The 10,972-nt window shown below is 52.0% G+C and overlaps 1 protein-coding gene across 1 annotated transcript in view; it reads left to right on the forward strand.

The window, feature by feature from the left end:
• The window catches only part of ABCC8 (ATP-binding cassette, sub-family C (CFTR/MRP), member 8), a 79,031-nt gene that overhangs the window by 38,900 nt on the left and 29,159 nt on the right, over positions 1 to 10,972 (forward strand). The window contains exons 13-16 of the mRNA XM_012654171.1: positions 1,160 to 1,265; positions 1,426 to 1,536; positions 1,903 to 1,978; positions 2,670 to 2,775. Coding sequence (XP_012509625.1) covers positions 1,160 to 1,265; positions 1,426 to 1,536; positions 1,903 to 1,978; positions 2,670 to 2,775 — 399 coding nt within the window. The remainder of the gene's footprint in view (positions 1 to 1,159; positions 1,266 to 1,425; positions 1,537 to 1,902; positions 1,979 to 2,669; positions 2,776 to 10,972) is intronic.

The following is a 10,972-nucleotide window of genomic DNA, read 5'->3' on the forward strand; positions in this document are numbered from 1 at the left end:
TATTTGACCAGGGAGTAGCTGGCTGGAAAAGGATTAGCTCCCCATTTCCAGGGTCAGCTGTGTTGATGCAGTTTATTGACCATGGCACTGTGACATCTAAGGATCACCCCTCCTCCTGCCACCCCCGCTCCAGCCCTGTGCTTCTGTGTGGAGGCCACGGATTCAAGGATGCTGCACCTGCCAGAAATCCATTGCGCTGATCCCAAGGCGTTCACATTTGCAAACCCTACGAATCCCACTGTTTCCAGCAACCAAACGCCTCCTCCTTTCTGATGAGGGAGCTCAGGCCCTGGGCTGAAGGTGGGAGAAGGACACTGCCTGAAGCTTCACCCCCAGAGATGAGGGCCAGCCCCACCCTTCAGGGGATGCAGACGGACGCCTGGCAGTCTGCCCCTCCCTCTGAAGGGGCGACACGCAGAGCAGAAGAGCCCATAGTGTGACAGCCCCACACTGTCCTTGCCTTAAGGGTCAGAATGGCTGATCCGGCCCCAGGCCTGCTGGACACTTAGCAAAAGAGGAGAAAGGGACCCAAATAATGCTCAAGCTTCCCGGACAGCATCCACGCCTCCAGGCGTGGGAGAAAATGAACTGAAAGGGCGAAGCTTCCAGGGCCTCCTCCAGTCCACAAGGAAATTCGGAGGAGGAGTAGCCTTCTCCTCCCTGAGTAATGACGCCTCCAGCAGGTTGTTATGGGGATTCACTTATATAATGCTTATGTAGCAGCTAACACAGCGTCTGGCATATAGTACGTGCTCACAAAATATTAGCTATTGTTAATAACGAGTCTTCATCCTAACTAACCTTAACACTGACCAACCTCAACTCTAACAGTAATTAATAGAGCCCAACACCAACCATCCTTCAGCCTAACCCAGACTAACCAACTTTAACATTAAACTAACCCTGAAACTAACCAATCCCACCTCTAATCCATACCCCAACCCACTCCTGCTGACTGGTCAACCCTAACAAACCCTGGTAACACCAATCACCTGCCCCCGCGGGGACACCCACTGGGCTGTCCCCCTCCAGTGTGGGCTTCGTGGGGCCACACCTTAGGACCGGGAACCTTCTCAGAGCTTCTCTCTCAGTCCACACTCTCCTTCCCCCTCCTCTGCCCCTGGCAGGGGTGAGGGGTGTCTCTGTGCTTCCTCTGCAGCGTGCAAAAGCTGAGCGAGTTCCTGTCCAGTGCAGAGATCCGTGAGGAGCAGTGTGTTCCCCGGGAGCCCGCACCCCAGGGCCAAGCCAGCAAGTACCAGGCGGTGGTGAGTGCCCGGCCTCCCCTTGCCCCTCCCAGCACTCCCCTCTGAGGCCTGAAGCTCGTGCCCTGCTGCGTCACGCCTCCACCTTTTCTCCCAAGAAGAGGGGCTCCCTTCCCTACACAGTTCCCAGCCAAGTGGGTCCTCACCTCCTCACCATCCCCAGCCCCTCAAGGTTGTGAACCGCAAGCGCCCGGCCCGGGAGGATTGCCTCATGGGCCCGCTGCAGAGGCTGGCCCCCAGTGCAGATGGGGATGCTGACAACTGCTGCGTCCAGGTGAGCCCCAGACCCTGCACCCCCACGCCAGGCCTCCCAGCACCATCTCTTGGGGGAGCTCAGCACCTGGAATGCTGGAGACTTGGATGCTGGGTCCTCTGCACAGAGGTCACCTGCAGGCAGGCCCATAGGAGTCCTGAAATCAGGGACGACCAGGAGGGGGGACCCCAGCCTTCCTCTCAGGAGGATGCCTCAGGCAGGGGCGAGCATGAGAAGGCCAGTCCCTGTCTCCTCTGCCCTGGAAGTGATCCAGGGGCTGGAATCAGTCTTTTGGCTTTCATGGGGGAGGGGAGGCCAGATACCATTCACACTGAGAACCAGCTGCCTTTCTGTTCTCTTCTGGGCGGTGGGGCATGGGCAATGAAGATCATTGGAGGCTACTTCACGTGGACCCCTGATGGGATCCCCACACTGTCCAACATCACCATCCGTATCCCCCGAGGTATGGCCACTCACCCTCCAGCACACCCCTCCCCTGTCCCACTGAATGACGTGGAGAGCAAAGACAAATGCGCGTGACTGAGCACCTGCTCTCTGCTTGCTCTTGGTGGGGGCCCTGGGGTACGAACCCTAGATGGGGTGGGCTACATCCTTGAGACATCCGTGTGCTGGGTGAGAATGCAGTAGCCAGGACAGGGTGAGACCGTGGGCCTTGATGTCAAACCATCCCTTGCAGACAGTCTGGGCGACTCATAGAAGATCAGATGTGAGTAGCCAAGGAAGTGTGGAAGGGGTGGGGTTTCTGAGAATGAGCAAGGTCCCTGGGGTCATGAAGCAGGAGGACCTTCTGGCAGGCACGGCACCGTGAGCACAGTATGGAGGTGGGCTGTGGGTGGGACCTAGGGTGGCATTTGTTGGGATTACAAGGAGCTGAGCACTGAGAGGGAGAAGCGGGTGCTTAGGCAGGGTGGAGGGCAGGAAATCAGAGTGAGGCAGGACCTGGGCAGCCAGAGGAGGATGTTGATTCTGAGAAGGAAAGGCTCAAAGGGGGAGAGGACTTCTCAGGGAGTCTAGGTAGGAGGAAAGGAAACAGGGGCCCCAGAGTTGGGTGTATCTGTCTGTCTGTCTTTCTGGGTGATAGTTGTTCAGACTCCCCCGGCCCCACTCCCACCTGCCACCCTCTCTCCCTGTAGGCCAGCTGACCATGATCGTGGGGCAGGTGGGCTGCGGCAAGTCCTCGCTCCTCCTAGCTGCACTGGGGGAGATGCAGAAGGTCTCGGGGGCTGTCTTCTGGAACAGGTAATAAATGCATCCTCAGGGCTCAGTGAGCGGGGAACCCTCCTTTCAACCATCTTCTCAGTGGAGGATGCATCATGCATTGACTGGAGGGCCCACTGTGTATTCAGTGAGTGCTTACTAAATGTCATTAATTGTTAGTCTCATCATCATCGTCAGTATTTAGTCAGCCCTTACTCTGCGCCAGGTTCTTTGCTAAAAGCTTTGCATGCATTATTTCATTTAATCTTTATATAGCTAGGAAGGTAAGTACTGTTATCCATTCTCATTTTATAGATGAGGGTTACACTATTTGCCCAAATTCACACAGCTAATAAGTGGCAGGGCTGGAATTCGAACTCAGCCCTGTTTGACTCCACATCCGGTGCTCACTCAGCTGCGCTGCCTCCCAATGCGGACATTGCAGCACCAACATGGGTTCCAGTTTGGTCCTAGCAGGCTGACACAGTCAGTGGGTATTTTGAGGATCCAGAGATATCCCAGACAAATGTTGGTTTCTGGGCAAAGATCACTATCTTAATTAAAGATAGTGATTTAATTAAAGAGTCAGAACCCCAGGCCGAGTCAATCGTTAATCTATTATTTATATCCACCTACTTCCAAAAAGCACTTGAAACTAGTTGATAAAAGATGCATATAAAATAGAACCTTTTAAAAAAAGAAACGCAGAGCTGAGCAATGAAGAGGATGTAAACAGCGTTCAGAAGTTGGGCAGAGGACAGCTACGGCAGTCAACACCTGGCCCTGAGCCCTCCGGTGGCCAAGGGAAAGGGGCGTCTGGCCAGGGTTTGTGGCACTCATTTGGGAATAGAAGCTGCAGCCAGTTCAGCAGAAGGGCAGGCTTTTCCTATCACTTCTAGGGAGAAATTATCATCCAAGATGTCAGGCGTTTCGTAAGCATGACTGCAGAACTAGCAGGGAGAATACCAGCGTGCACCCCCACTTCCTGCTTTGCCAAAATATCCCTGAGTAGTACATCCGACAGATGGCAAATTTTCCTCCTCAGTGGGGCTGTGGGCTGGCAGGTGAGCCCCTCGAGTTTCCAGCGACCTCAGTCTCTTGAGCCTTAATTCCATTAGGGACTGTGACACATTTGGGGGCAGAGGGATCTCTGTCTCTCCATCTTTTTGAGGAGAATCTCTCAACGCAGCCTGACTGGGAAGGTCCGGGCATCAGATCTGTGGTTACTGTGCCAGACCCTTATACCGATTGCCCCTCAGGCCTTTGGAGTGAGGACGCTTGCCCGTTGTCCACCGCATGTCTGCAACGGGAAGACAGGAGACCCTAGGGAACCGTGAGCTGAGGAAAGCCAGAATTTATCAGGCTTCTCCTATGGGCCAGACCCTTTGCTAAGCACAGTGTAAGTGTGGTCTCACTGAAGCCTCCCACTAACCTAAGAGGTGGGTGTTATTACCCCATTCCACAGAAGTAGGAACTGAGGCTCAGAGAGGTTGGGTGACTTATTGGTCAGTGTGTGGAGCAGGGACTCTGTGCTGGGTTCTTTCCCTCAAGCCTGGCCGCTGGGGCCCCTAGGTCCTAGTCCTCGGGGTTATTCTGGAAGTTCCATGTAGAGGGCAGGCCAGATCCAGGGCCTCCCCCAGGGCAGGCCTTTTCTACGTGGGATCGCAGAGCTCGGAGGCTGGAGCTGCCCCTGGATTCTCCTGTCTGTGTCCTGCTCAGCATGGAAGTCAGCCCTGCCTGAACCTGGCCCCATGTCGCACTTCCTTTGCCTCCCCTCCCCCACCTTGCCCTTACACGCCCTCATGCCAGCACCAGCCCCGCTCCTTGTCTTCCACAGAGGCAGCAGACGTGCTTAGCAAGGGCCCAGCCCTGCCCTGCCTCAGCCCACACCTCCTCTCCAAGCTGTGCCAACCCTCAGGGTCTGACTGCTGCCCCCTCTTCTCCAGAAGCCTCTGCCCCAGCCCAGAGGATACAGGGGCTCTCCAGTGAAGCTAATACTGAGCACCTCTTATGTGCCAGGCACTGTCTCAGTCAGTCTTACCAGACTTCATACAGAGGTATTGTTATTATCAGCATTTAACAGATGACGAAGTTGCCCAGGGCCGCCCAGCTCTCAAATGGCACGAGTGGGATTTGCACCTAGGTGCTCAAGGGCACGGGCTTTCCATTGTGTGCTGAAAGGGAAGGGACACAAGAGCATCATGAAGAAGTCACAGCCAGACTCACAGTCCAGAGGCCAGCGGCCACTGTGGCTGTGACACGCATGCCCGCCTCCTCAGCAGAGCCACCACCTGCGTCCTCTCAGCTCTGTTCTCCTCAACACTTCCCTCCTCAGCAGGCAGCCCAGGCCCCGGCTCCAAGCTCTGCTCAGGGCTGGGGGAGCGGCAGTAGTGGAAAGGTTCTCGTTTCCCAGGATCCTCCTTGCTCTCCTGCTCGGTCCAGCTCCCTCCACCCCCAGGCACAGGGGGGCGCATCGGTTCGCTTGCAGCCAGCCCTGGGAGATTGTGAGAATTTGTTCCTGACTCAACTCATACTCTGGTTTCTCTACATTGATGTATTCGTTCACCCACCACTGAGCGCCTACTGTGTGCCAGGCCCTGTGCACAGCAACAGGAATGCAGAGAGGACTAAGACATGGCCCCTGTTTTTTTTGTTTTTTTTTTATTTCAACATATTACGGGGGTACAAATGTTTAGGTTACATACATTGCCTTTGCCCCACCCGAGTCAGAGCTTCAAGCATATCCATCCCCCAGATGTTGTGCACTGCACCCATTAGGTGTGTCTATACCCATTCCTTCCTCTCGCTCCCACCTGCCTGACACCCGATGAATGTTATTCCTCCATGTACACTTAAGTGTTGATCAGTTAATTCCAATTTGGTGGTGAGTACATGTGGTGCTTGTTTTTCCATTCTTGTGATACTTCACTTAGTAGAACGGGCTCCAGCTCTATCCAGGATAATACAAGAGGTGCTAGATCACCATTGTTTTCCGTGGCTGAGTAGAACTCCATGGTATACATATACCACATTTTATTAATCCACTCATGTATTGATGGGCACTTGGGTTGTTTTCCACATCTTTGCAATCGTGAATTATGCTGCTATAAACATTCGAATGTCTTTTTTATAGACTTTTTTTCCTTTAGGTAGATGCCCAGTAATGGGATTGCTGGATCAGCCCCTGTTTTAAAGGGAGGGGAAGGGAGCTCAGGGCCATGATAGAGCAGAGAGGAACAGTTAACTGTGAGGTCAAGGAGAAAAGGCTCACTGTGGATGTGGAGTTTGGGCCTTGAGGGATGAGTGTGGTTTCATCAGATGGAAAAGGTGGGGGTGGGAGAGGAAGGTGTTGCAGGGACAGGGAATGGCATGGGCAAAGCTGTGCTGATATTAAAGAACATGGTTCTGTTGCCTGCAGGACTGGGTGCGTGGACTGCATGGTGGGAGACAAGACTGGGGAAGTAACTTGGCTTAGATTCACATTCCAGGACCAGGAAGTAAGATTTAGCACGAAGGCTGTTGAAGAACCATGCTTGCGATAAAGGATGATGGATTATAGAGAGAGAGAGAGCACGCGTAGGGAGGGAGGCTAGTTAGGAGCACATTACGGTGGCTAAGAGAAGGAGTCTAGGCAGACACAGCTCAGTTGGTTTCATCTGCTATTTGTCTCTCAAAATCCTGGACACGTCCACCACTCTCTCTGGCCCCCCTATCCTGGCCAAGGAGTTAATAGTGGGGGCTGTACACTGGGACCCCCTTCATTGCTGGCAGGAGCTCCATGCCTCAGATGTTGGGCCCAGGTCTGCAGGGAGGTGATGTGCTTGCAACGTGAGCCAAGAGCAAAATAGCTTTTGACCTGGTGGCCTCTCCTGAGTCTGCACGTCTGCAGCCAGAGGCGAGGATGATGCCAGGCTGCTCCAGTGTTTTTAGCCATACCCGGGCTGAGACCTGGTTACCAGGTAGCCAGAAAGAGTGCAGGAGGCACAAGTTGGGGCATTAGGAGGCACAGAATGAAGAATGCTCTGGGGAGGTGAGTGCTTTGTTTGCACAACTGTTCATTGATTCCTCCGATGGCCAAATGCACAGGATGGCTGAGCAGAGAGGCACAGAGGCTCTGGAGCCAAGCTGCCTGGGCTCATATTTGGTCTCTGCGCTTTGGAAAATTCCATAATCTTTCTGTACCAGTTTCCCTTATTACCCGTGAGACTGATGTGAGGATTAACCTAACATGGAGTAAGTGCCCTATAAATATTATTATAAACATTATTATTCAGCAGTGTACTTCTTTGCCAAGAACAAAATTCCCCTACTGGTCTTTCATTGCGCTCCAGCCTGTCTCCCTGGAGAGACTCTAGTGAGCTCCCTGGGGACAGGGGCCGTATCTTATTTGTCTCACTGTATCCATAGTGCTTTTGCTTAACGAATTCATTTGCTAAATGAATGAACCAGAAATAACTTAGGACCTTCAAGAGACTTCCATTATAAATGTGTCTTGACATCTCTCTCCTTCACACCCACATGCCTTTGCCCAAGCTAGGCCCTAACCCAGAATTTCACTACCCAATTTCTCTACCAATATTGGGAATGAATGAACCTTACCGGTGCTTGCCTCGCACCATGTGATGACTATTTGCTAACGCACATCTCCCCCACTACACTGAGATTCTTAAAGGATTGTTCCGTGTTATACCCTGGATGCCCAGGACAGGATGTGTATCTTATGAACTGCTCTGTGTAGGCTACAGAGGAAAAGGCCTGGCCCCTGCCCTCGGGGAGCTCACCAGTCCTCGGTGGTCAGAGGTTTGCAGAGCCCCAGGGTGGGTGTGGAGGGTCCACCAGCAGGGGTCCTGCAGACAGGAGCCCCGAGTGGATCCTGCGTGTCAGCAGCCTGGCTCTTGGTCTCAGAGAGAACCACATGATGCCCAAGCATTCACTTTAGTAAGAGTCACCTGCCCCTCCCCGGCTCTCTGCTTCAAGGAACTGTCAACCTGGGAATTTACAAACTCCCTCTTTAATCTTTAAGAGGAGAACATTTTGATAAAAAGTCAGTATCAGCAGATACTCTGGCAAAATTCTTTCCCCGGGAAATAAAGAGCAGGGCCATTAATATCCACAGGAGAACGGCTTTAAATGCCCCCAGGGAGGCAGCAGGAAGCAGGGCCCAGAGGAAAGCACAGGGTGGGGAGGAGCTGCCAGTCCAGTGTCACTGGTGTTCCCACTGCCCCTGCCCCACCTGCCGAGGCTGCCCCACGGGAACTCTGTGATGTCTGTGCCCACTCAGGAGGCCTCGCCCGGCTTGCCATGGGCCTGCCTCAGGGTGCTGTTGCCTTGTGGTGGTTGGTGCGAAGGCTGCCTGCCGGGGTCCCTGATTCCCCAGGAGGTGAGAAAAAGCCTTCTCTCAGCACTGCCCTGCGTCTGATCTGCCCGTACAGTTCCTGGAGCCTTTGCGGAGAGGGGTTCAGGGGCTCAGGTGCACCTGGGTTTCCTGGAGGAGGCAGGTGTGGTGAGACAGTGTGCAGACAGAAGGGACGCTGTGTGGAAGTGACAGGCTGGGCTTGGGAGCCAGACGGCCTCCAGATGTAGTCCAGATGCTGTTACTTGCTAGCTCCATGGCCCTGGGCAGGTCATTTTACCTCTCTGAGACAGTTACGTAATCTGGACAAAGAGAAAAACCCTTTCTTTCCTCTCTTGGAGATTTTGCTCTGGGACCTGATGATATCGGCTGGAGAGGATGCTGTGGATGAAAGGCGGCGTTTCAGGAGAGCGACAGGCCTGTCTGGGCAGGATGAATGGGCTGTGGACCCTGTGAGTCCTAACTCACAATTCCAACCTCGGTTTCCACTTCTGCCCTTTCATTTATTGCTGGGGTCTTAAATGATTGTTGGGGGTATTTGATTCCCTCCCTGCCTGCACTTTAGGGACCAAGCGCTGAGCTGAAAGGACGATTCCCCCTAGTTCTGCAGTCCCACGACCTTCCCTCTAACCAGCTGTGAGCTGTGTCTATAACACATTGTCCCAGTGGCATTGTGAGGTTTTTATAGATATGGAAAGGGAGGCCCCTTTAAGTCACGGGGCTTGCCTCAGCTTTCACGACCAGTGAGTAGAAAAGTCTCGATTCCAACTCCAGAGCCCATATTTTTTCCAGTTCTCCACACTGCTTGTCTTCATACGCTGCATCTTCTTCCAGCTTCCAATTCCCTCCCTCCAACACCCCCATCTCAATCCTTCCCACCCTTCAGGGTTGGGCTCAACTGGGGCTTCTTCTATGAGCCTTTTCTCCTATTTCTTCCTTCTCCAAACTTTTAAATAAAAGTAGGCCAGGCATGGTGACATGCACCTGTAGTCCCAGCTACTCAGAAGGTTGAGGCAGGAGGATCACTTGAGCCCGGGAGTTCCAAGCTGCAGTGACCTATGATCGTGCCACTGCGCTCCAGCCTGGATGACAGAGTGAGACCCGTCCCTAAACATAAATAAATAAATTACATTTTTCTCTGATTCTAGAAGAATGTACATTAAATTCGAAAACATACACAATTATAAAGATAAAAATCACCTAATATCCTGTCACCCAAAAGTTTCCCATTTTTTCTCTAGCATTTGTGTATGTTTTTATGTGTACTTCTCCCCAAAATTCCTCTAATATTTATTGTTCCTTCTTTTCTTTTGGTCCATATAACTTCCTGACTTTGGTACCCATCTGATTTGCCCTACCAGGCTATGAGCCCCTGGAGGGCAGGCTCTGTGCCCTGATTCATGTGCCAGCTCCTAGGCGGCTGGAGGGAGGGTGTGGCATTGGAAAACTGGGGGTAATGGTCCTTTCGGCCCAGTGCTTGGTCCCAAAAGTGCAGGCAGAAGGGGAATCGAATACCCTCAACACTCATTTAAGACCCCAGCAATCAGTGAGATAAAGTGCCTACCAGATGTACCATTCTTTACTTTTCAGATCAGAACAGATAAAAAGCCTCAGGGAGGCCCATTCTAGGAGGCTGGGGCTACACTGGAAAGAGAAGATGAACTTGGATCCATACACCAGCTTCCCCTCTTCCCGGGTCTGTCACCTTCAGCATGTTATGCAAACTCCAAGTCTCAGTTTTTCCATCTGTGAAATGGGGATAAGGTTTATAGGGTTATCATAGGGATGAACTGATGAGTGCAAACAACTTCTCACAGTGCATGGAGAAGGCCTGAAATGAGCACTAGTCTCTCCCTTCCTTCTTCCCAAATGATTAATGTGTCAGTTCACAACCTCCATTTATTACTGATCTGTCACGTGTTAATCACCATGGGGGCTGAAAAAGATGTTCTTCCTGTCTTAAAACCCCACTGGGGCTGAGAGACTCCCAGAGGAGCTGATTAGAGAGTAGAGTAGTCCCTTACAAGGGCTAATTGAGCAGCCCAGACAATAATGCAAACTGAGTTAGGGCCGGGAGGGAGCTCGTTTGTACGCAGAGTCCTCAGGGATGCCGCAGATGCATAAGTAACAACCTTTGCTACTCTGGAAGCAGGAAGACTCCAGAGATAAGCTTATCTGAGCTGTGGCCACGGAGTCGGAATTTGTAAGCTTCAGGGTTTTTATCTGTCTGCTTTACCAGCTTGTCTGTAAATTGTAAATTACAGCAATCTGGTGGTTGGGGAATGTGAGGTTAGGTTGTGTTAAGAGAATGAAGCAAGACCACAAAGATCAGAGAACCAGAACAGAGGGGACCGGGGATTACATATCCATCAGAGTCTTGCCCTCAGCAGCGGGGATCAGGCTTCTTTCCATCCCTGTTTCTGTCCATCCTGGTCTTCCTGTCAGGAGGCATTTGTCAGAGCTATGACGTGGGAAATCACAGGGAAGTAATGCAGTGGGAACATTTAGAGCACAGAGTCAGACCTATTTGCTCTGCTCCTTGTTGGCTGTGTGACATTGGGCAAGTTACTTAGCCTCTCTGAGTCTCACTTTCTTTATCTGTAAAGACAAGAAAATAAACCTCCTTCATGTGGTTATTTTGAGCTTTAAAAGAGACAGTGCTATGATGGTGCTTCTCACAATGAATTTAGCTCTTTTCAGTATTATTAAAGCAAGGTCTGTGTGGAAATAAAGCAGATTTTTTTTCCTCAAATGTACATGCCAGAAGTACACATTCCATTGGCAAGGGGCTGCTTCTAGAAGGTTGAGAGGTGGCATGAGGCAGGGGAAAGAGAACTGGCAAGGTTGGCACCACAGTCAATTCAGGTTACCACACCTGTTTTTTTT

Source organism: Propithecus coquereli, unplaced genomic scaffold (assembly GCF_000956105.1).
Source record: "Propithecus coquereli isolate 6110/MARCELLA unplaced genomic scaffold, Pcoq_1.0 Scaffold44, whole genome shotgun sequence".
NCBI lineage: Eukaryota > Metazoa > Chordata > Mammalia > Primates > Indriidae > Propithecus > Propithecus coquereli.